The 26,739-nt window shown below is 44.6% G+C and overlaps 1 protein-coding gene across 1 annotated transcript in view; it reads right to left on the bottom strand.

Moving 5' to 3' along the window:
• Positions 1-2,192: 2,192 nt before the first annotated feature.
• The window catches only part of Galphas (G protein alpha s subunit), a 96,952-nt gene continuing 72,405 nt past the window's right edge, over positions 2,193-26,739 (bottom strand). The window contains exons 4-8 of the mRNA XM_076187170.1: positions 26,406-26,623; positions 17,011-17,139; positions 14,480-14,659; positions 13,609-13,807; positions 2,193-8,588 (exon numbers count right to left, since the gene is read on the bottom strand). Coding sequence (XP_076043285.1) covers positions 8,442-8,588; positions 13,609-13,807; positions 14,480-14,659; positions 17,011-17,139; positions 26,406-26,623 — 873 coding nt within the window. The 3' untranslated portion in view covers positions 2,193-8,441. The remainder of the gene's footprint in view (positions 8,589-13,608; positions 13,808-14,479; positions 14,660-17,010; positions 17,140-26,405; positions 26,624-26,739) is intronic.

Here is a 26,739-nt window from a genome sequence, read left to right as displayed (position 1 = left end):
CAATTCATTGGCGGTACTGCTAACTTCCAGAATTTTTTTCGCTGTACAATCACTCTGGCAAACTTATGTTTTCTCAGCAATTGACATACAATGACATTTGATATGCTGGAGGAAAAACAACCCAGTGTGATAATGCCCAGGGGCGGTTATCGTAGGAAAGATGGGTTCGGATGCAGAGGAGGAACGTATCCAAAGGCAGGTATGGGACGTCGGAGATGTTCGTCTCCCTGCTGTTCATTTTCAAAACCAACCTTGGGTCCATATGGAGGCGTGGGCAGTCTCTAGATGCCTATCAACTTCAACTGCATTTCCTCCACCCTTTCCCTTATGTGGGGTTGACAACTGGCGACTGATCTTGATGCTAGACACATTATTTTTTCTTTTTGTAAAAACGTGTACGCTTTACGCATGTTCTTCCTGTACTCGATGAAATATCTCCGTCTTCCTCTCCAGCTCACTCCACCCGCCTCTGTTGCTGGACTCTCCCGTTTTCTTTCCATAGGCCCAAACTACCTTGAGCATTTTGGTGCACCAGCTATGTACATTTTTATCTCGAGCGTCGGACTGGAAACCCGCAACCCCACAGCAGCCGCTAACAGTCCTTGGGCCTTCTTGTACATCTTTGGAAGAAATGTTGGACAATTGTCCATTCCATGTTGTTCCTGTGCCAATGGTAGGGATTGGTTTTTGGCTGTCAGCTCTCCTTAGGTGAAAAAATTGAAGAAAATAGTCAGGAGTTACTAGGGAACCCTGGTCAGACTAAAGGCATTGTCAACCCAGTAGGAACTCCCTCCTAACATCAACATCATTCTTGCAGACGCTCGACCGAGTATTCACAGGAGGAACAGCTGCATCCAAAGCCGTCACCTTTGCCCTATGTACATGCACTTTAGGACTACTGGGAGGTATTAGCCGCTGCTGGGAATCGGAGAGCACAGGATTCGAACCCACGACTAAACAAACGAAAGACCAACACTCTTCTGATTATGGCACCGTCACACTGGGTTTGTCGCCCGAGTATCGACAGGTTTCAATGCAACCATTGGTCACTTTTAAACCACTAAAGATACCTAGTACACATAGGTGCACCTCGCCATTTGTCATTTAACTATACCTATGCATTTACTTATTCTAATTATTTATATTACATTTTTTATCTATTTATCATAATTCTTTTTTGCATCCGACCTAGATATGGACCAAAAGGTCTCCTGTCGGCATGCTCCGCCTTTGTAACAACCAATAACCCATCCACGACAGTTACATTCCACGTGCGTTTCATTTTGGTTCACTTTGGACAGTTTTCGACTGTGGAGCATCCCAGTACTGCGGAGGGCACAACCTAGCAACCATGCACGCCCCAACTGTTCTTTCGACCACTAGTGCAGTTCTTGTGACTACAGAATGCTGTTACAATACCATTAAGCCAACAAATTTTTGTTTTGTTTTACTCATCCCCCATACATTTCTTCTTCACCCGACCTCGTCATGGACGAGGTCTCCCAGCATGCAATATGACACCCCATGCAGACAACAGTCTCTTTATTACTAGCTTTGCTTTAATGTTTATTAGCTAGTAGGATGTACAGTTACGAACAAAAGTTTTGATCCACGCTATAGTTCTCACACTTTTTTTTTTTTGGACAAGTCCATGATATATTTTCCTATGTAGTAATTAGCTTCCAGTTGGGTAATTTTGTTGCATAAATAAGTCAGACACTCTTTCTAAAAAACTGGATGGATAAAAAATTTTGCTCATGACTGTACAAATCCATTTCATCCAATTTAGCTGACTAAAGGCATTATCACGCTGAGCATTTTCCCTCATTTATCAGCAGCACCGCCCACTTAAAAAAAAAAAAAAAAAAAAAAAAATCGGCCATAAAATCACTCTGGCATATATTTTCTTTTCTCAACAAAAATACACAGGACTGTCATATTATTACTGGAGGAGATAGTTCCCCTCCAGCATATAAGAGCTGCTGTCGTGGGGGAAAATTGCCCCGTGTAACAACGCCTTAACCAGTGTTGTCCGAGAGATAATTAGGGGCACGAATACCCTTCCCAATACCTTGCAAAACCCACGAATCTTTCCTTGGGTTTCCCTTAATCGTCCTTCAAGTTCCTCTGAACTTGAATTCTTCAAGTAGGAAGATGGCAACATCCACAGGGTAATAAATGAAAGATGGGCATTTCTTGTAAATAAGACATTGTAAATTTATTCACAGTTACACAATTTACAGTGACCATTACGCAGCATTTGAATAAATTCTTCTGAAATATACTTCTGAAATATATATTTGACGTGCTAGGATAGTAATGTTAACACAGGATCCGAGTAACCGCTTACTGATCATCTGGTGGCGAGGCGGGGCGGCGCGGGGGGCCAGGCCTGCTGGGGGTTCCCGCCCCCCCGCGCCGGGCCAGGTCGGGTGGGGGCCCGGGGGTCCGGGGTCGACGACGGGCACCGCCAGGTAGCAGTGGGTGAGGCCGCCGGGGCAAAGCTGTGGGGCACCGGCGGGGGCGGCTGGGGGTGAGTGGGCGACCAACGCTGGGAGACGAGACAAGTTGGCCGCCCACGGGCCGCCCCCGGGGTGAAGCAGCCCAGGCGGGCCCACGCAGCGCTCCTGGCGGCGCCCTGCAGGGCCGCACCTACACGCACGCACGCACGCACGCACGCGTAGCCTCCTGGTGCTACGGTTCCTCCTCCTCCTCCTACTCCTGCTGCTGCTGCTGCTTGCGATAGGCGGGCGGGGTGTTGCCTCGGGTGAAAGCGGGGCAGGGCGGCCTTGGGGTAGAGGCGGCGCAGCGCCGCCAGGACCGCCGCTGCCGCCGCCGCTCTCCCGCCACGCCAGGCCCTGCTCTTTAGAGTTGCGTGGCTTACGTTCTCCGCCAGTCGTGGTGACGATGATAGTATGGCGGTGCGCGGGCCCTCCACCGTGTGTATATGTGTGTGTGTGTGGGGGGGGTGGGGCATTATTACTCAACTGATTAATATAGGCCGCCGCCGCTCCCCAACCCTACCGCAACCAGCCGCAGCCGCAGCCGGGGTGCCACCGGAGTTGCGATGGCCGTGCACGCTGGTGCTGCTGCTGCTGCTGGCAGTTCCTGGTGGGGGAACTTGGTGATGACGGGTGGGTGGGTGGGGGTGGGGGGTGAAGGGGGAGGGCGCGACCACACACACACCCCCCACGGTAATTTTATCTTACTTTTTTTTTTATCTATAATATATATATATTTTTTCTTTCAAACTTTGTTCTTTAAGCTTGTTAGCTTGCTTGCTTGCTTACTTGCATGTTTGTTGTTGTTGTTGTTGTTGCTCTTGTTGCTTCGGGTTGTTTTAAAAGGTATGACGCCTACACTTTAGCCATGATACAAAGCAATACACAGAGCTGGTATACATTAACTAAACACATTCAATGACATAAAATCAGGTAGTCTCTAATTTGTGTCACACTCTTTGAATAGATGAAACTACATGGGAGGATTGTGACGATACAAGTCAGACGGACGCGGCAGTTCTACGGCAGATTGGTGGTCCCGTCTGAGTTGGCTACCACTTGAGGCTTGGTCACTACGGCGGGGCTGCGGGCGGGGCTTGGGCCAGCGAGCGTGCCCCCACCGCCCCCTGCCATCCACGCCTCCTCCTCCTCTTCCTCCTTCTTCCTGCGGCCAAGCCCCCCTCCGTCGTCAAGGCTGAGGACACAGCAGGGGTGTTGGCCAGTGGAGCCACGCTGTAGTCAGTGCAGCAGTCGCCTGCTACACCGACTGCTGCTGCCATCTGCTGCTGCTCCAGCCCCCAACGCCTGCAGCTGGATGGACTGCCAGCAGGGTTGTTCTGCAGCTGTGGGACGGTGTGGTGGCCAAGAGGGGGGTGGTTGGGGGGGCAGTGCGTGCGCGCGCACGCGCGCGCTGGCCCCGCGGTGATGGGGGCGGCGGCGGCAGTAGTACTCTTTCTGGACGCCACCTGGACGTGACGGAATTGTGAGGACGAGGAGCCCTCTCCGTCACCCAATGAAGCCGACGCCGCGTCCCGCCCGCGGTGTAGAGAAGCGCAGCTAAACCCAATCCTGTGTACTAGGCGCACTACACAAGCCTCTAACATAAAACACAAGCCGGTGTTGTTGTTGTAGTTGTTGTTATTGTTGTTATGCCCTGGGGACTAAACAACTAAACGAGGGATTTGTACAGCAAAATAGAGGGGGATCGTGTGCCACATGAGCCTGGCATACAGCCGCAGTGCGCCTTCCGCAGCTCCCAGGCCCCACCGCTTGCGGGGCTTGGGCGGCCACTGCGGGGCCCTCAAGGCTGCGGTCGGGGTAGTGGGGATGGGATTTCTAGCCCATAGGAACACTTGTGCCTCTTCTTTCCTGACGGTGGACACACCGAGCTCCTGCTGGTGCCTTCCACACCCTCGCCCTTCTCGAGAACCATGCCCCGGGGCCCTCCAGTGGAGCGCTGTGGCTGGTCACAGGAAGAAGACGGTGGTCACAGCAGCCACCAGCATCGGATCTCACAGGTGGAAGGGGGTGGGGTCTGTTCCAAGGGCATGTGGGTAGTCAGTCGGTTGTTGGCTCTGAGAGGCCCAGTGAGGGCCTTGGCACGCAAGGAGGCCAGCCCACCTGCTGCCATCCTTCGGTGCGATGGCACTGCACGCAGCGACAGCAGAGGTGGCCTTTCTCCGAGTTTGTAGGTTGAGGGGGGGGGGAGGGTTTAAGGTTATTTTTTTATACTTTTTTATTTGGGTTGGGGTTCCTTGACACAGTGCGGCGTGAGGGGGGGAGTGGGGTGGTCGTGACTGTGGCGCGGCTGGTAGGAGGGGGTTGCCGCGCCGTTGCCCCACGCCGCAGCTAGAGCGACGTCTTGATGCGGCTGTCAGATGCCGCGCATCGCATAGTTCTCTACTTCTTCGCTCCTGCTGCCATTTCTACTGGGGGCTGCCCCTTCCTCCGATAATCGTCATCACTCCTCCAGTTCCTCCGGTCATACCTTCTCCATCGCCTTCATCCACCTGTCTGTCTATCTGTCCACTGAAGCCGCCGACTGTAACACTGCTCCCTGTGCAGTTGTGTTGACGAGTTGTGCCCAGACAAAGGACGTGACCAAAGGGTTGTGAAGGGGGACTTATTCGTCGGTCGGCTCCCCGAGTCCACCGAGCAACAGGCAAGCAAGGTGACTGCCAGTGCAGCGACAACAACGATGACAACGATGGCAGTGGCAGTATGGGTGAAGGCAGATTCTGGGGGGAGGGGGGCGGGGGGACACCCAGCGGCAGCAGCAGCAGCAGAAGCAGCCGCAGCAGCAGCAGGCAGCAGCAGCAGCAGTTGAGGCTATACTGTATACCACAGAGGAGGCGTATGGGGGAAGTGAGCCAGCGGAGTGCAAAGCAATAAAAGACGAACAAAACAGGGGGAGCACTGCTGTGGAGTGCTGCTGCCTCTGGCGCCCTCTCTCTTCTCTCTCTCTTTCTTTCCTCCTCGCTTGCTGGGCGGCTGCTGCTGCTTCTTCTCAGCAACTAAAGCATCCACTGGCTCCAGCCTTGCACAGGTGCTGAGCTGCAACTTAAACTTTTGCTGACTACTCAGCAAATACAAAGTGTAAAGCTTGTGAAAAATAGTACAATTGGGCTGGCAACGGATAATCAGCAATGGCGACGTCATGAGTGACGGCGGTCTGGGCGAGCTCGATCCACACGTGGGAGTGGGCGACGCCCGTGAACCAAGTTGCACTTATCACTTAATAAATTAAAAAAGTACAAAATAAATTTTTCCTCTACATGGCTTTTTTTTCCTTTGACAGAAGAGATTGCTAAAAGCAGATCTTGACTGATGTTTGAGGGGGCAAAATATAATAAATAAAAACAAATCGTCTACAATCCAATGTTCAGGCAAGAAGGCCGAAGGGGTGAGCTCATACATGGCCCTCCGACATAAATAGAGGTGCACATACCACCAACATAATATATATATATATTATATTAAATATTATTATATATTTATAAAAATTAGCAAAAAATATTGACACCAAAAGCATCAGACAGAACATTTTGTGAAACAATATTTCTAAACTAAGATTTTCATTTTGCACACAATCAACTGACGATAATCCTAAACTTTAAGAATTAGATTTGGGCAGTTACTGACTTGGAGAGGAAGAGGAGGAAGGGCGGCGGTCAGGTCGGCTGAGGAGTGCAGGCGGAGAGATGGGTGGGCGATGTGTGTATGTGTGTGTGTTACGTGTGGGGGTGGGGGTGGGGTGAAGGATGGTAAATGGTCTGCATTAAGCATGAGGTGAGGGTGCAGGGAAGGAGTAAGCCTGGTGGCTCACAGCAGAGTGCCACCTTACCACTACTGCAGGGGCAAATGTGGCCACTGAACACAGTAGGAAAGGGAGTGGAAGCTACAGGAAGTGTGTGTGTGTGTATGTATGTATGTATTGTATGTATGTATGTGTGTGTATGTGTGTATGTGTGTGTGTGTGTGTGCATTTGTGGGGCTGGGAACTTGAACTTGGGACATCAGTTGCAGGATAAGGGGTGACTAGAACTAAGGTTATATCTGCTGGGTGGGGACTAGAACTAGGGAAATTTCTGCAGGGTGATTAGGACACTTGATACTATGGGGAACAAGGTCTGCCTGAACAAGGGTACATGGGTTGTGGCAACCTTTGACTTGACAGAAGTCTTTGGATTTGAAACTGGGACAATGTAAGTGTAAATGTACAGTAGTTGTAGTGTCTTTTACAATTACAGCATGGGATGGGAGATAAATGTAGGATGGGGATTAGGGAGTTTGGAGTCAAGTTGTACATGTGCTGGGGCTTTGGGGATGCATGCCGAGACCAGGGTGACGGGAAGACAAGCAGGACAGGCGGACAGAACCGGGGTAATCTGCAGTGCTCATGCTGATTAACTAAAGGGATCCAGACATACTTTGACATAACTCATGGAACACAAAGCCAAAGCTGAGGTTTGCTGTGAAGCCCACAATGGAAAAGTGAATTATTACACAAGACAGCTGGGCTAGACCTCGGCCTCCCTACTGATGTGGCAGGGGGAGGTCATTGGGTCAGGTGAGTCAAGCACTGGGGTGGGGGAAGCCATATGGAATGGAGGGGAAGTTGCAGAGAGAAGGAAAATGAATAGTTTCTCTGTGGGTTGCTAAACCACTGCAAGTCATCTACCAATACTGGTGTTGGATCGGGTGGAAGTGGCCACTGCAGGGGATCATGAGTATCAATGAGGAGACTGGATGTAGCGCGTCTGCCAGACCTTGGGTTGGAGACACACTAGAACCTTCAACCTAAAGGTATGAAGAGCAACAAGAGGAGGCTGGCAGCTTTCAGCTGCTTGTTCCACACACACAGAGAGGGATGGGGAGGAAGAATTGGGGGAAGATGGACGAGGTGGCTGTAGGGATGCTGGTGCGCCATGTAATAAACGACCCAAAATAACCAAGGTTTTAGTCATTTCATGTTTGCAGAAGACACTGACAAGAGGATGAAAAATAGTAATAAATCAGGCTACAAGGATGTGGTCCTTGTATGACGCAGGGAGTGGCAGCAAGTAAGCAGTAGGTGGGTGGAAGTCAGTGTTTTGGGGAGGTGCAAGGGTAAATATGTAAAAGCTGGGAGAGGTTGGGGGAGCTCAGTCATCAAAGGGACTGCAAAAACAAGGTGCAGATCTGGACAGAAGAGGAGCGGGCAGCAGCGACACTGCCAAAGTCAAAATCGGGGGGAAAAAATAAAAATTTGGCGAAATCAGACCATCGAGTCTTTCCGACTTTTAGGCATGTATATCGCAGTCCAGTACCAAACTTAGCCCTCCCCCTACCACGGAGTACTGTGAAGCATTCAGTACTCCGTGGCATGGAGTGCACAAAACAGTTATAATTTTTCCCCTGACAAAAAATAAAAAATAAGTAAGAAATAGGGAAGTAGGAGAGCAGGATACAATAATCCCTGCTGGGTAAGTCGGCGGGACTGAGGAGAGGAGAGGTGTGGAGGGAGGTCAAAACAAGGGACTAACACTCACTTACACCAGGAAGCTTGGGTTATTTTGGCGTCAAGGGCACACACAGGGGGATCTGCCAGGAACAGGGTATGCCATTATCTGTGCGTACAATTACATTGTAGCCTTGGAGTTGCACAAAAGAGTGAGAAAGGGTTTTAATGTTGTGCTTTCAGCGAGGGCTGTCCATGCCAAGGGCTGGGGATGGCTGCAGCTCTGGGGGGGTGTGGCTTGGCGGTGGCACTGGCAGCTACCCACCCATGAGGAGACTAGACCAGGGGGTTGTCTGCTGCCCCCCCTCCCCCCCAGGCCACCACAACACAGTCCCTCCCTCCCTTGCTTTCTTGTAGTGCCCTCTTCTTATTCTCATGTTGTGGCTTGGCAAGGAAACCTGTAGAAGCCAAGCGAGCTTCGGTGTGCGTAGTACTGGCCATCACAATAACTCGTATTGTCTAAGGTGCATCCTCTGTATTATGTCCCTGCAGTCATTGAACACTCGCCGGATGTTTTCTGTGTCCACTGCACATGTGAAGTGTGGATAGCAGTAGTGTTTTCCATCCCCACTTGCTGTGCTCACCCTCTGTATGAAGAGGAAAAAAATTATTATAAGCTCTGGATCTAGAATGACCATGAAAAATAATCAGGGAATGATATATGTGTAGTGGTGGGGGAGAAGTTAACCAATATTAAAACTGATATATTTATGTAAAACCTCACTGTACGTGAGGTGGGATTGGGGAGTGAGTTTCTGTGTAATTACACGAGATGTAAGGGTGACTTACATTTTTTCTTAATGATGCTTGGAACATTCTCCCACTGTGCTACTCACATAAACAATTGTTGCAATATGTACAAAATTGTTAATGATCAACCTGTACATGTACCACCAGATCCAGGATGAAGGGTTGCACTCTCCCCTAGCCAACTACTTGGGCCAAAAGCAATGTAGCAAGGCACAACTCTTCCAAGCAGGACCTGACAGCCAAATCTGGCTTACCACCACCATCACCTCATGCTGACCTTCCTTATCCACTTAAAATATCTATGAAGTAGATGCCCTTTGGGCTGCATTATCCCTTCATCCTTTCACAACCTCCTCTTACCTTTTACACTATTCCTTGCTCAACAGATATACCATATGCATGCATCCCCAACATCCTATCCATCCAGGCTTCTTCTAGAACTTGCTCCTTTCCACACCCTTCACTAAATTTCTCCTGTTCTTTCCTCATGTCCAAACCACCTTATTCCTTTCCATCTCCTTTATATTCCTTTATATTCCAAGTCTCTGCTTGCTAATACGTCACTGTGGACATAATCACTCCTTTGTGTGCCTCCCTAAATACATATTCCTCAAATAATTTTCATCCCACCCAGAAATTTACTCACTTCACTTACTCTTTTGTAAAAGTGGTTAGTTAATATCCCACAAATCTTGGAGATTTAAAACTGCACTTTACATTGTCTGAGCCACCTCTAGCTATTAATAAATAGCACTTATTTTGTGTGAACTAGTTTTATTAATTTCATCATAGACTAACAACACCCATGGGTGTGGGATGGGTGAAAGTTGGGTTGCTTTGGCTAAGCCACCCTCATTATTAGGGAGAAAGGATCTTTTGGTATATGCACGTATCACTGAATGTAATGATGTGATATGGTTTAACGTCACACACTCCCCCCTAACAGGAGGCTAGGATGGTGCCCCTCACAGAGGGCTTTGTAGCTTGGAATTTAAAGAACCATGCCCTTGGTTCAACTTCGCAGGTGGCAGGATTCGAACTGCCCTCACCTCGACCTTCGCCACAAGTAACAACGCCCTAACGCACTCAGCCAGCGAGCTTCCTCACTGAATGTACAAGCATATATATATATATACCAAAGGCTTTTTCCCCCTTAAAAGGGAAGTAGTCAAAAAACAAAGGCATAAAATCCACTCCCACCCATTCCATCCTAACATACTCCACTCCCATTCACCCACTGCCCTGGGTCAGAAGCAGTTTACACAGCACATCCACAACAAGGCTGCTTCATTTAATCAGCGACCCCCTCCCCCTCTGTTCCCTCACGCAGAAAAAGGGATGGGGAGAAATCCCTTTGGACTGTGTCAAATTATTATTTACACATACTCCCTCACCCCCCATCCCCCATCCCCCACCCACTCCCTTCTATGCATCACAGCAACATCCATAAACAACCATTCTCCATTCACCCCTATCTTCTGTCTTCTCCCATCCTTCCTCGACAGACACTCCCCTCTTTCCCAATGCCCCTTTTATCCCATCTATCCATCTCATCCTTGGTCACACCTATGTTCACTCTTTTCACCTCTGCCTTCCACACATCTTTTACTAATCTTTCTTCACTCGTTCTTTCAAGTGTCCAAACCATCCTAATGCACTTTCATCAACCCATCTCCCAGCTCCCTTTCTACCCCCATTCTCCTCCTCACCTCTTTGTTTCTAACTCTAGGGCATTTTATATGTTAAGTGAACAGAGGGAGACTATATATGAAGGGATGGTGTGGCCTACAGGGATGTTTTTCTCATCTATTTCATAATTAATTTTAAGTACACGAGGGAGTTCCCATATGGTGAATTGTCTGGGGTAACCCATCTCCAGCCATAGAGCCCTGCTGTAGAAGAGTTGTGTCATTGTTTTTGACTCAAGTGTGGCAGAGGTCAGGATGTTTCATCCCTAAGCCATAAGGAAAGGAGGACAGGTTGAACGAGTATTAACAATGTGGGTGGGAGCTTGGACACAGCCACCCATCTTGGAAGAGGAAAGGGACCTGTGTGTATTTACCCAGTTGTATTGACATAAATGCTCCTGGTATTGTCTCTCATTCTCAACAACTATATCTAGTTTTAATTTGTGTATGGTTACAGGAATTGATAGACCTACAGAGAGCACTAATTTTTCCAAAATCCTTAAGACATCTGGTCTTTGCAAATTTGTTCCCATGACCTTCTGATGTCCATCTCTAATCAAAAGACCTGTTCATTTTCTCTACCCCCTATCAAAGACCTGGATACTGCAAACCTGTCATCTCTCTGTTCCTTTAAGGAGGCAGGTCTAATACTTCTAGTCTCTTTGCATGGTTTATCTACAAGGCTGGGAACTATTTTGGTTGCTTCTCTGTATTCTTAAGAATCTTGTCTATATTCTTCACTTAGTGTGAAACAATACCACTGCTACATATTCTGGGCAGATCAGGCTCTTCAGATCCCCACTCCCTCTCCCTCTTCATTAATGATGTGAAAAGCCAACTTTACATTACTGAGCAATCCATATGTCTCGCCCACAACCTTATTTGTATGTTTGCCAGGTGACAGGTCATCAAAACTTCCAGATCTTTCTCTTCTCTTACCTTTGTAACCCTTTCCCTTCTTATTGAATAATTCAGAGATCAAAGAGTTGTACCTGCTAGTGGTTACACAGTGGATGGTTAATTCGTTTCCTTGCTGCCCATTTTTAAAAGTTGTCAACCTTCTTTACCTCCATCTAGAGGTGCTAGTGATAGAACTTGAGTCTCAAGTCAGGGCCTAAGGTTTTCATCAACTTCAACTATACACTCCACTTTTTCCCGAGTAGAGTCGATAGCTGGCAACTGATCCTCTCCGAGCACTTTCAGCAAGTGGCAGGATTACTACCACTAATACAAAATGAATGATAATCCAAAGTTTAATCTTGGCAAGATTTTTCAGCCATTTGGCTGTGGATTTCCTGTCATGAAACTGTTATAAATTGTTAAATAACTCAATGATGGTCTTTTTGAGTTGTTACTTATATTCTGGTATCTGAATTCATTTTCCACTCTATAGATCTTTTGCAAAGCACAATTACTTTTATCTCTCAACCTTCGTATCATCTGCAAACATGATCTGTGAAGCATATACCATCAGGTTATAGGTAGAGTACCATTATAGGTGCTAATACCAGCCCTTGTAGGGTTTTACTTGTCAATGCCCTCCCAACCTGCCATGTTATCCTTTACTAATTTCTGTGTACCTGTCCTTCAGGAATTTTTCATCCTATCAAGTAGTCTTCCAATATGCTTCAGTTTCCATATGCCCTCCAATATGCTTCAGTTTCCATACAAGTTGATTATGAGGTTCTTGTTGAAGGCCTACTTTAGGTCTAGGTACACACAGTGAGTACAAGTTCAACAGGTTCAACACACATGATGTGAAGTTGAATTGACTATCAGCCAAATTGTTAATTTCTTGAAGGTACCTATCTTACCAATCTTAAACTATTCCTTCACATGACTGTGCTTTTCGGGGACGTACTTACTTCCTCTAGTGCCATGAACTTTTCCAGTCCTGTGGCACTTTTTCAATGAACATGCAATTAAACTATGCATCCTGTCTGCCAATTTCTCCCTACATTCTTACTTTTAGTTTCCACACCTGGGGAGATTCACCATATTTGTTCCATTTGCAACCCAGAAAGGAGCTAAGAATAATATACCATATTTTTGCTCTCAACTTTATCCTTTTATGTTTATAGACCATTTCCCTGCTGCAGACATTTGCTTTTGCTGCAGCTAGGCAATTTACTCTGCCAAGAAAAATCTCAATGAGCTCAAACTCTCTTGATTAATCCTTTCATAGCTGCTGATTCTTTTACTTTTATTCCATCAACCCCCAACCCTTGCAAAGAGAAAAGCTTACATAGACCATAAATAAATAAAAATAAGGTATATATTATGGAGCAATTACATTTTTACCTACACATTTACAGCAAAAGAACCCATTCCAAGCTTCATGTAATGGTGTTGCAAGCAATAAAGTACATACATATACCAAAGGCTTTTTCCCTCTTGTAAGGGAGGTAGCTAAAAAACAAAGGCATACAATCCACTCCTACCCATTCCATCCCTAACATACTCCACTCCCATCCACTCCACTCCTTTTCACCTCCTGGTCATCCCTGCATCTCGCCCACTGCCCTGGGTCAGAAGCAGTGTTGCAAGACACAGCACATCCACAGCAAGGCTGCTTCATTAAATCTGTGACCCCCTCATGCAGAAAAGGAGACAGGGAGAAATCCCGTTGGGCATCAACTTATTTCTCACACGTACTCCCTCAACCCCCATCCCCCTCATGTATCACAGCATCATCCATACACAACCATTCTCCATACACCCCTATCTTCTGTCCTCTCCCATCCTTCCTCGACAGACATTCCCCTCTTTCTCATACATACATACATATACCAAGGCTTTTTCCCCCTTCCAAGGGAGGTAGCCAAAAAGGGAAAGGCATAAAAACACTCCCACCCATTTCATCCCTAAATACACTCCACACCCCTCCCACCCTCCCTCTCATCTGAGCACCTCCTGGATGACGGGTCATCCCAGCACCCTGCCCACCGCCCTGGGTCAGAAGCAGTGTCGCAAGACACAGCACATCCACAGCACATCCCTCTTTCTCAATGCCCCTTTTACCCCATCCATCCATCTCATCCTAGGTCGACCCCTTATGTTCACTCCCTCCACCTCTGCCTTCCACACCTCTTATACTAATCTTTCTTCACTCATTCTTTCCATATGTCCAAACCAGAAAGTAAAACCTTTTAATTGTAAATAATCTTACCAGAAACTCGTCCCTGATGAAATACTTGGCACGCACAACTTCAGGGTCCTCCCCCGATTCGACGGTTGCATCCACGGGGGTCTGGTAGCGTGCAAAATCACTAAAGTAATCCTCCAGTTTGCTCTTGTTTGCCTTAATCTTCTCTGCCAGAAGGTCTTGCTTGTTTAGGAACAGGATCACACTTATAGTTCGCAGCCACCTGGAGAAGAACACCATACTGTTATTTCTTTTACAGTGGAACTTAGTATGTGTATGAAGTATATTAATGACATTGAATGAAACATACTAATAAGCCACCTACAAGTAAATTCTACTTATGTATGTGTCACATCAAAATAACATCCCTTTCTGACAGGTGAGGGAAGGCATGTAAAATACAAAGAACCCCTACTTACTTGACCACATTACTATTTCTAGTGTTGCTTTTCACTGTAAGCATGGCATCTTCATTCATATACAGATTGGGACATAAACCAAAAGAACACATTTGTGGACAACCAAGTTCATTAATGTGTTTGAGTTTTGTCTCATTCCATAAATGTAAAGGGGAATGCCATGCTTAAAGTGAACAGTACTTAAAATATTAATGAGGCCCAGATAGCATGGATTATGTGGTCTGATACAGGAGTGCAGGTGTGGAAAGCAGAAGGGGTATGAAGGAATTTAAGAGGAAGACCAATGCTATAGATGGACAAACTCAGGGGCACACAGATAATTCATCTGTTTATTTTTCTAAAGTACACTGGCTAGATGTCTGTTCATTAGGGGCATGATGCCTATTGGCATTTGTTCTACCAAATGTGGATCTTCAACACCACCACAATCCTATTCAGGGTTTCTCTCAATCTAAAATTGCAAGTGTAAACCTCACCTGTTGTTCCATATACTTTTGAAGAGCTCTAAAGATTCCTTTAGGCGATTCTGACTGGGGTCCTCCCGAAGAACCATATTGTAAGAGGAGCAGGCTGTGACAAAGATGATGGCCGTCACGTCGTTAAAACACTGAATCCACTTCCGTCGTTCATCTCTTTGCCCTCCAACATCAAACATGCTGTGCAGGAAATAAAAACACATTGTTTTAAATATTCAACAAAAACAATTATTAAGAACTGGGAGGCAAGTTACTTCATTTACTTCAAATTTCCAAAGGTGAAAAAGAGCATATGACATCTATGAAAACCCACTGGAGGGAAGATTGAGACTTCCTATCTCCCCTTACCTTATTGAAGGGGGAAGGGTGGAAGGGGGAAGAGGGGAAAGACAGAAAATCTGCCCACAGGAGGGTGAGAAATTTCCCATCTCCCCCCACCATCTCCCCTCTCACTGTGGGAGGAAGGGGGAAGGGAGGTGGGAAAGGGAAGAGGAGGGGGAGCTGGAGATACTTCCAGTCTCCTTCCTCACTCTCCCCTTCCCCCTCCCTCCCATAGGAGGAGGGAGATTTAGTAAGAGGAAGGAAGTAGGGGGAGAGACAGGAAGTCTCTCTCCCCCTCCCTTCCTCCCTCCTCCTATGGGAGGGTGGAAGGGGAGGGGAGGGAAGGGGAAAGAGGAGGATCTTCCGATCTCATCCCTCCCTCTCCCCTTCCCTTCCTCCCATCCATAGGATGAGGGAGACATGGGGAAGGAGGGAGAGACAGGAAGTATCGCCCCTTCCTTCCTCCCTCTCCCTTCCCACCATCTCCCTCCTCCTATGGAAGTGAGGGGAAAGGGTGGGAGGAATGGGGGAGACTTCTTGTCTCCCCCTTATCGAGAAGGAGGGAAGAGACTTCATCTTTCTCCTCCTTTACTTCCCCTAACCTCCTCTATCTCCTTCTTCCCCGCCACCTCCCTTCCCCAGGAGAGAGTGAGTGTGTGTGTGTGCGTGCACTCATGTCTGCTAAACTGTGCGCGCGTCTGTTCATGAACGCACGCGTGCACTGTGTTCGTTGCGTGCGCGCATGCGCGAGGGCGCTCCAACGTGCCTGAGCAACCACTGTGCGTGCGCGCGCGCACGCACAGTGGTTGTCCGTAAGTTTGCAAGCACGAAAACATTAAACCGAAAATGTGTTTTCCCACACAGTCCTACTATATGCCGGGTCATGATCATCTCCTTGGAAATGCGAGACGTCTCCTCTCGTGTCGCGGCTGCGGCACTACATACCTGCGGCTGCGGTGCCGACCGCCTGTCGTCCTCGACACATGAACTCCAAGACCCAAGGGCCAGCAACTGTCCCTTGCGCTATCCCTTCCTCACCGCTCGCCCGACCGCCCGCCAGGCAGGCACCCGTCCACTCACCCACGACGGCGGCCGCCCGCCGCCGCCGAAGGGCGACGTTCCTCTTGGATGACGCAACGAAGCCTCTCAGGACACCCACCCACCCACCCACCCATCCATCCATCCATCCATCCTCAATTCGCACCACCACCACCACCACCACCACCCTGTGTCATTACACAATCATTTCATAGCCTCAATCACTTTCTAACAAAGCCATGTTCTGCATCAACCCCGAAGCCACAAATAGGGGCAGCAGCAGCAGAAGAAAAAACAGAAAGGGCACAGCAGGAGGTACCCGGCGATGGTGGTAGTAGTAGTGGTGGTAGTGGTGGTAGTAGTAGTAGTAGTAGTAGTAGACCCTGTCAAATTTTGTACAATATATGTTCATACCACCACAAATATAACAGAATAAATTAAAGAGGTACATAAAAAAACAATACGAATGCAACCACCTCCACCCCCGGGGGAGCGGGGGCTCCCATCCCCACCTCCTTCTGGACGAACCTTACAGACCTTATTCTGGCGTTCTCCACGTGAAGGTGTCAATGTCCTGTTTTCGACCGCGAATCACCGATTCCAGCAGCTATAGGCGACTTGTATTTGCCCTGGCGATCTGAGCACCAAGGGCATGGGTGGCGAAGCACCTCCTTATCCTCAGAATTAAACTCACCATCCCACACTCAAGAAGTGGGAAGTGAGAAACCCCTGCTAGGGCAAGTCCTCTCAGTTACAGCATCCGCTGTCGTTTATTTTTAGGCCGATGTTTGGGTCGCCTCCCCGCCTGGCCAGGGCTGTCGGAAACACACGCAGGAAGCCCGCAGCGGGTCCCGAAAATCGAACTCATGACCATCTGCTCACGAGCTCGACACAGTATCCACAAGGTTGGTCTACTTCGTCTTCCTCTACGCTCAACACCGCTCTACCGACCTCCTCCTCCTCCCTCCCACCTCCTCCACTCCCCAGCAAAGTCAAAGTATTTGACAGTTTTAACAAAGGGTTTGTGTGATGTGATGGCAATGCTGACGAAAGCGCACACACGCACGCGCACACACACGCACAGACTCGAGACAGGCCCCCAAGGCTGGTGAGACACGACGTCGACGACGGCCGGGCCACTTTAACATGAACTGTTCAATGGGAATACTTACTGGAAATTGACTTTATCTACTTGAAATCTGGTCTCGTATATTCCTAGCGTTAGGACTCTGCATCTGAGGATGTCCTGCTCTGTGGGCGTGTAGTCCGGCTGCTTCACGATGCCTACCCGGTCGAGAAAGCTGAAAGGGGGGAGAAAAGGAAAATCAGAAACTACCAGATTAACCATACATTACAGGTGCCTGCATAACCGTAAAAAATAAAAAAAAAATAAACATTTGGTGCCTCCCCTATTACCGGGACCGAAGAAAAATCTTCGTTTCTTCAGGAATGCACGTTGGAGCCATCTCCCCTGCCGCTCGTTTTTAAATACTACCAATTAAAAAAAAAAAATATATATATATATATATATATATCAGGTAGTCCTAAGGGGGGGGGCGATTTCCTAACCGTACTAAAGATTTCTTATAAATTACTTTTCTTCAACACATCGATTCCCTACCCTCACACACCTGCCGGTAACACAACGGTCCAACGTTTCGTCGCACAGGCAGGGAGACCCCAAGGATCGTTGCCAGCTACAGTGCGGCTCCAAGCTGACAGGTTACAAATACCATTATTTTCTCTTCACTCGCCTATTTCCTTCATTTGAAAACCCTTCAGTATTTTGAACTGCCCGCTGTTTAGTCTCCTTACCATCAGCTGAAGGCATCCCCCCCAACTACGTCACAGAAAAAAATATTCCCAAGGTAGATTGATGAAATGTTATCTCCACGTTTATTTCTTACTAGTTCTGGCATTGAAGTGTGCGAGACTGTACAGAATTTTCCAGAGTGCATGTACGTCAATGCTTCTAAGAAAATGTCAATTTACTCGCTAACTCCCATATAAAACTGCGAAACCATGCCAAAGACCGCAAAAGTACGCATCGAATTAAGCACTAGCTTTACTAGGCATCCCGGACACACCAACGGTTCTCATCAAACAATTTCCAATTGCAGACTCCAGCAATCTGTGAAATAGGGTATTCATATTTTGTACTACAGAATAAACGTAACACTAAACTACGATAAATTCGATTACGTGTCAAATTTAAAATTTCGTTTACCTCAGTCTGTTTACGATCCACCTGACAAATTATAATTAGTCATCAACATGATAATCAATAACAAGCACATAAAAAAAACCTCTTCCCTTGGTAACTCACGCCCCGCTGCCAGACAGGATTTCATTCGTCTGTAAACAAATGCGTCACCACCACCCGCCCGCCCACCACCACGTTGGGCAACGGTCAAACCGACGACGACGACGACGACGACAAAACATGGCGTCAATGTTAACTTGCATTTTAATCTCGACGTCGCGTCGGCACGTGCATGTGGCTCGCGTACCATTTTGCCGCCCCCCCTTCAAGGCCAGCACTTGTTGCACAAGTGTTAGCCGTGGAATGGTAATAGCACAGCTGCGCTTGCGGGGGGAAGGGGGGGCGAGAGATAAAAATAGCCCCTGAAACTGGACCCAATTCATCCTGAAATACTTTCACATCAAGTCCTCCAACACCGCGGCACAACTGTATAGATTTTGTTGCAGCATATGCCAGATTATTTCTACATATCTGACCCTTAAAGGGAGTCCACATCTGCTAAATAAAATGCCTCACTACAAGTAGAAAAAATAAGGACGATGGGTGCCATCTACGAACTATGTAGTTTCATATTATTTTTTGTACACATCAAGTAGTTGCAAACCATACAAATCATAATCAGAAAAAATATATAATATGCCATTAGCCTCGCGTCTATTACAAAAAAGTAATATCTACTTGCCATATTTCAAACTCAACATTTTGAAATCTGGAATGTATACTGAGAAAAGCTATTTAAAGTAGAACCAACCCATTTCCGAAGCAGGTGACGTCTAGTATACTTCACACCGATTTCTGATTTTTTTTTCAATAAGCATCTGATAGGAAAACTCCTAAAGGACTAATATGGATATTAAAAGGAACTTTCTTTGAACAGTAATTTGTGTTCCTTCAGTCAACCAGATCACAAACTACATTTGTAATCAAATATCAAATTGCTGAAGGGGAAAAATGAAACAATCAATTAAAGAATGTGTCCCAAAACAAAAATATATATATATATATATATATATATATATATATATATATATATATATATATATATATATATATATATATATATATATATATATATAACTACTCACCATTGACATCACCTAGTATATTTATACGAGCTAGTGCCAGACGTCTATATTTTAATGAAGGAATCCCCCAACAGATTCAAACAAATATAAACTGTTCTCAAGATAAATCGATCGGTAATCCTTTGCCTCAGGTCTCTCGCAATGATAAGGCCTCTTGGGATAGTATTTCAAATATATTTATAGCTCACTTTAAGATAGATTTCAGATGCCAAGCTGGTTCATACCAATGACTTATGTTCAGTGATTTTTTTTTTTTTGTGACACTGGGGCAGTACAACACAAACGTAGCTCAACTTCAGAATACAACAACCAGAATCAACAACCTGTGAGAGGAACACTGGGTAGAATTATCTACCCACCACACATTCTCAAAATCCATCAACATTTTCACCTTCTTGGAGGTACAAGCTTAAGTTGTCTCTCTACATTTTACCTCACCCAGATCCCCCCCTACTCCCAAACATTTTTCACATGAAGAGCATTGAAAACTGGGAAGTTCCCTCCTATCAGTCACCGACTGAACCAGACCCACACTAATAGGGACAATAAGCATTTCTATTCCCTGGAGAATTCTACTAAAGGGTCTAAGGAACATTTCTGGCATTGGTGAGACTGTGTATTTCCAATCACTCAGAACTTAAGAAAACCATTATTTCTAATAAACTTTGTGATGACACAGATTGCATTATCCTTAGGATTCAATATCAATACAAAGTAAATGCGGTACCCCTCAATTCAATGGGCAAGTTTAGTATTGCTTCTATGCCAATAAAAACTGAAGACAAGAGCAACATAATATCCAACTTAGAATTTTTCACTGTAGCTTTTTCATGACCTAGAATGTGACCCAAGCTACAGCAATGGTACACTTGGCATATCACTTCAAGTGAATCCTTTAGTCAATCCCACGCAAATAAGCCCTACAAAACTAGGTCACCAGAATATTTTTTTTGTCTTAGAAGAAACTAAAAAATATTATCCTACTAACTGAATGTGTATGGAATAGCACTTGCCAAATGCAAGAAATCTATGGCCTCTTAGTATGACCAATCCTCACTTCTGTAGTGTAACACATGTCCATTTTGTACCAAAAGACCACAATGTGTTTGCAATGAAAGAACAGCAGTAGCAATTCACTGTTCAGTAAATATCCCTATGTAAGATATTTTTTCCTTATCCATTTCTAAGATTGAATGTTCAGGCCCTCCCACAGATATCCGAGAACCTTTGGACTGGTGTCTGTGTTGTAAAAGTGGTGTTTACATATGAAAATATGATATACTAGTCATCAACAAGAATATTCATTAGTATATTCCTTCAAATAGAACTGTCAAGACCAAGCCAATGCTCTCTCTTACAACAAACTGAAAATTTTCCACCTTCTTACATTATGGCAGTGACATATAATCTTACACTAATACATCACAGACAACATTCTAAAGTTTTTTTCAGAGATCTGCAGAGGGCCAAAGGATTGTTGCCAGCCAATGTGGGGCTGCACATTTCCAGTTAGTGAAATTCAAGGTAACAATTACTATTACTTAAATACCTACATATATTAATGAGGTGTTGCATAACAGTGAAGGAGGAAAGAAAGAACAGAAAAAAGAAGAGAACTGCTGAAGTAAGTTAACAACAAAAATGCAAGTTTGAGGTACAAGGACCCATGAATGACAGAAAATGGAAAGAAATTGGTATGAACAAGTACAAGAGATTGGTGACTGTGTTGTACTTGTTTAAGAATGTTATTAGCATACCTGAAGAAGAATACCAAAAAGGGAATGACATATCTACTATAAGAGGGTAACACGTCAGGTATTATGTGTGGTACAGTGAAATGATACAAATGAAATGAATGAATCTTTCAATTGATCAATCCATCACCCACCCCAGGCCTCTCCTGCAGGAGAGACCCTAAGCCAAGAAATCCAATGAATGTTCACTACATAGTTGTAACTGAAGTAACAAGTTATATCAAAACTGTGGAGCAAGATATAAAAATAACATGAAATAAAAATATGAAATGTATAAACAGTTGTCAACAAATCCATACAAAATTCAAAATGCCAGTTCATCAACAAAGTAGTCTGTGGATCTGATTTATAAATGTATTCTGCATATGTTCTTCATGTGTAGATAAAGTGGTCTATGAAAAATGTGAAAGTAACTGGAGGTTAAAAGAAATTGGCAGAAGAGTAAGAGATACTTATGACATAGGAATGCAAAGAGCCCGTTCAAAAGGGGTTGATGACTAGAAAAAATGTGAAGGCTCTTTAGATCAAGGACTTGACTGTATTGCCAAGTAAATCTGATGAAAGATGTACAGTATTCCTGGATGATGTGAAAAGGGAGACATTTCAAAGAAATACTACAAATGGCACTAAAACAAAACTGGTTCCATGTTTAATCTGCAAGATTACATGACTTAGAATAGACGAGTCAAAAATTATAAGCTGTTGGGCATCATGTGGAACCTTGGAATGGCATAGCTATAGATGCCAAGCCAGCTCGAGAGGGAACAACTGAGAAAATGAAACATGAGCTTCTACAAATATGGAAATCTAGCACATAATATTAAGATGAAGGGATGATTACCAAGTTAGTTACAGTACTCTGTAGTTTATGCATACATATACCAAAAGGCCCTATCCCCCTTATGTGGGTGGGTGAGCTAAAACACATACCAAATCATCACCCATTCCACATTTATGTTTAAAAGAAAAAGAAACTGGGTCAAAGATCTGTCAAAGTATATGAAGTGATACTGTTTATGGCAACTTCATACAAGAAAATACAGCAAAAAACAACAATTTGTTTACTATTACATAGCTGAAAATGAAAACAGAAAACTGCAGCATGGAAATAATGACCAATATGATAACAAATAAGTGACTCCTAAAAAGAATGTTTGTACAGGATATAAAAATGCTATGGTTAGACTCGACTGTCATTCACTCACCACAAGGCAAGCTTCTTCTACCAAGAAACAATGTATATATCCTTACCTAAAATATGATAAACTGCTTGACAAATAGAAAGTTTTATGTTGCTTATGTACACCATTTGTGACAAGGCTAGGCAAGGCCCAACAGATAGAGTTCTCCCAACACTTTGACATATAGTGATCCCCACCCCCTCCTCATCCACTTGAAATAAAACTATGAATCAAATAAAAATATGGAGATGAAAATCACAGCCACTGAGGATGAGAAAGTAAATACCAATGAAGGAGAAATTAAGGCCATGGCAAAACAGGATACTTAGGGCTGATAAGTGGATACAAAGCAAAATCCTATAGCCCAAATGTGTGACTGCAATGCTATAAATAAAAATGTGATTTACACAAGTTAACCAAATGTACTGTTATGAATTGTGCATAGCCTGAGGTCTCCTAGAAAAGGAAATTGGAACAATGGATTGATTCATGTGTAGCCTGATGAAAATAATTGAAGGGATGACAATTAGATAGCAGAAACAATCACCAGTGTATAAACAGCCCCAAAGAACAATACTTACCTAGGATTCTACAGCAAGATTTCGAACAATCAAGGAAATAAAAACAAACTACAAACTATACAAAAATGTCTTATGAATAAATGACTACATCAAATAGAATAACAACAACCAAAAAGTGAAATCCTCCCCAGTGTAGCACATGAGAATGATGGACACACAATATTTGCAGGAACCTTGAAACCCATCCACTCCTCACACCATAAAAACAACTCCTGCAGCAATCTACCAAATACTTACAACCTAACTCTTCTGCAACACTTCCATACAAAAATGTACACACATCACAAAAGAAATACTCTTTCATGGACTAGATTTTATACTTACCAAACTTTCCCAGAAACCACTCCCAATACAAGCAAGAATTTCACTCACACACTTACATTCTGATCACCATCCTGCACTGCAACAATACAGACCCAGCCTGGCAAAAGATACAATTACCCCCCAAAGGCACAGAGCACATTATACTACACTGTCTTACATTCATGCCAGACAGCTCGACTACATTTTTTCAATGAATGAATTGTGGGCTAACTGATGGCCATGGCTGAGTTACAAGTCTCCTGCAAAAGACTGCAAAAGAACGATGGCAAAGGGCTGCCCAACTCATGAAAACTGAAACTATATCTACATCCCCCCAACTGCCCTCATTCCATTTACCCCTACAAGCTGTTCTCATCCTTTCCCTCATACTGACATTTTCTTCTAAGATTGGTCTTGGCTGTTGTTAGTTGAGGAGAATCACCGTGGCTAATAAACCCTCCCCATTTTCCCAAAATCTCCAAATACTAACCGCCACATTCCAAACCTAAGCAATTTTTGCACCTGTCCCTAAACATTTGTTTTAAACCTCTGGCTTCTCAGTACTGTCTAGATTTGTGTGTCAACTTCTCAATTGAATTTTCAACCCACCTGAGCCAAAGAAACTCTACATATACTGTCGTCTTTTGTCAGGTGATTTTATTTTGCCAAGAGGCAAGCTATACTGATATGGGGTCCTAATCCAGCAAGACCCCATTCTGCCCCTACAATACTCTACCTCTTAGCTGAGTAAACTAACTCGAGAAAATTGTGTGGCATCAACCAAAACAATCTCTGAAGAGCTATGCTGATATATCTATACCTCCTAAAATGCAATTCCATTTATCATATCTGTAATCTTAACATAAACATACATACTGTGAACATATTTCCAGCCCAAATACTACAGCCTCTATGAGTAACTCACCTGAACTCTAAAGATGTTGGTATGCTAAAAACTCAATTTTATGATAATTTTGTGAAAACGTTTTGAAAAATAAATTTAAGTATACATAATGTCTAAAAAAAAAAAAAAAAAAGTAGTGTTGGTGGACTGCCTGGTAAGATTATTCAATATTTGTTTAAGAGAGGGTAGAGTGCCGGAGGACTGGAGTGCCTGTATAGTTCCACTTTACAAATAAAAATCCATTATAGTGTAACTTTTAGACATACATATACCAACAGCTTCCCCCCACCTTATAAGGAAGGTAGCTAATAAATAGAGGCATAAGATCCACTCCTATCCATTCCATTCCCATTCAAATCCCTCACTCTTATCTTGGCTCTTCTTGGATGATGGGTCATCCCTGCATCTTGCCCACTGCCCAGGCTCAGAAGCAGTGTGGCAAGACACAGCACATCCACACCATGGCTGCTTCATTTAATGGGCGACCCCCCTTCTCCATCCCCTCATGCAGAAAAAGGGAAGACGGGAAGAAATCCTTTCAGATTGCAAAAAAAATATCATTCATACATACTTCCTCACCCCCCCATCCCCCACCCACTCCCTTCCATGCATTACAGCATCATCCATACACAACTATTCTCCACTCACCCCTCTTCTGTCTTCTCCCTTCCTTACTCAACAGACATTTCCCTCTTTCCCAATGCCCCTTTTACCACATCCATCCATCTTCTCCTTGGTCACCCCCTTACGTTCACTCCTTCCACCTCTGCCTTCCACACCTCTTTTACTAATCTTTCTTCACTCACTCTTTCCACATTTCCAAACCATCCCAATAACCTTACATCAACTCCATCTCCCACCTCCCTTTCCACTCCCACTCTCCTCCTCATTTGTCACTCTATCAAGCCTAGTAACCCCTATCATACTTCTCAGGCATTTCATCTCAAACACATTCAAACTCCTCTCTTGTTCCATATTTTTGCCCCATACAGTGCTGTTGGCATAATCATTCCTTCATACAATCTCCTCTTAGCATCCATTTCCAAATGTCCTATTTCTCATTACACTTTTTAATTCCCCAAGGCATTTACTTGCTTCTCTCAGTCTACATTCTACCTCCACTACTTCCTTTCCCACCACATTTGCACCCAAATATCTAAAGCTATCCACTTCCTCCAGTCTCTCTTTCCTAATACTCACTTCCAATTTGCTGCTACATTCTCCCCTTGTACATCTCATCACCTTACTTTTACCCACATTTATCTTCAACTTCCTTCTTTTGCACACCTTCCCAAAATCTATCACTAACTTCCTCAAACCCTCCTCTGATCCTGCTACAAGGACAATGTTGTCAGCAAACAACAACTGGCTCATCTCCCATTTTTCTCCATTTTCCTTAACCTTCTCCAACCCCCAACCCATTACCCTTGCGTTTACCTCTCGCATCATCCCATCCATGTATAAACTGAAAAGCCAAGGTGACATAACACATCACTGGTGAAGTCACACCTTTACCTCAAACCACTCACTCCCTCCATTACTGATTATAACACAAGCTCTACTACTCTTTTAAAAACTCTTGACTGCTCTTAAAATCTTTCCTCCTATCCCATATATCTGCAACACCTCCCACAGTGTCTTCCTGTCTACCTTGTCATAAGCCTTTTCCGAATCCAAAAAGGCCCAAAAAACATCCTCACCTTCTCCTAAAGCTTTCTCACATGTCTGCCTTACCACAAAAACCAGATCCACACAACCCCTACCTGTCCTAAACTCACTGTTCCTCATCTATTACTTCCTCTGTTCCTCTCCTAATCCTTTTAGACATAGTGATAAATCAACAATACAATCTTTATCAAGACTTCTAATTTTATATATATATATATATATATATACAGTATATATATATAAAAATCAAATACCAGTTTCTATTCGTTACTAAGATATAAGAAAAATAAGATTTTTTTTTTCATTTTCAATGAATTTCTATAAAAGTTAGCAGATAATTTTTGACACGGTCAATTACAGGAGGGGGGGGGGAGTCTAGCTTAATTATTTTGATATACGTGTGGCAATGTCCTTAAGATAAATAAATAAAAATGAGAAGGATAGCACACTCCACAAAATTGGAAAGATAAGCTCACTTCTAAAAATGCATATACACAGTATATAAGATTTGAACTTTTTAAAAACCTGACCATTCATTAATCCTTTTGCTCTACTGGAGAATGCTTGTGGTCCAATCTATTTTTTCTATTTAATTTCTAACCCTTCACTGTTACTGACGACTTGTATATTTGGTCTTGCTCTCACTGAGCAGTTCTATTAAGCTATGAGAAACCCTTTCCATTGTGTTATTCATAACTTAAACACTTATTCTGGCTGCAGCCAGACAATCTTATTCTGCTGAAGAACCCTCCATCCCCCCACCCCTGCCATGAGGAGCAGCGAAAGGATTATATTAAAGATGCTGGAACATAATCCCTATATACTTACTATTTAGCACAGTCTATGAGTTGATACTCATTAGACCGCTCATAGCAGGCTTGAACTCCCCTGTCATTCCATAAAATCTCTGTGTGCTCATAAAATTCAGCTGGGTAGTTGAAATCCTTCTTGGAAGCATCATCCTGGATGTAGTCAACACGGAATTGGTGTTCAGGGTTCTCTAGCGCTATGGGGGGCGTCAGGGTGGACATATTACCGGTGATCGTCTGCAAAAAAAGTATAGGGAAGCTCATTAGAGACTACACTGTGATTACTTGGTTCTTACAACCAACACTACCCACTATGGGCACTGCCTTGTTGAGTCAATATAACAGAGTTGGAG

Source organism: Oratosquilla oratoria, chromosome 6 (genome assembly GCF_046742065.1).
Source record: "Oratosquilla oratoria isolate Oo_2021 chromosome 6, ASM4674206v1, whole genome shotgun sequence".
Classification (NCBI taxonomy): domain Eukaryota; kingdom Metazoa; phylum Arthropoda; class Malacostraca; order Stomatopoda; family Squillidae; genus Oratosquilla; species Oratosquilla oratoria.
Note: the sequence above shows the minus strand (reverse complement) of the source record. Positions and strands in the feature narration are given on the sequence as shown.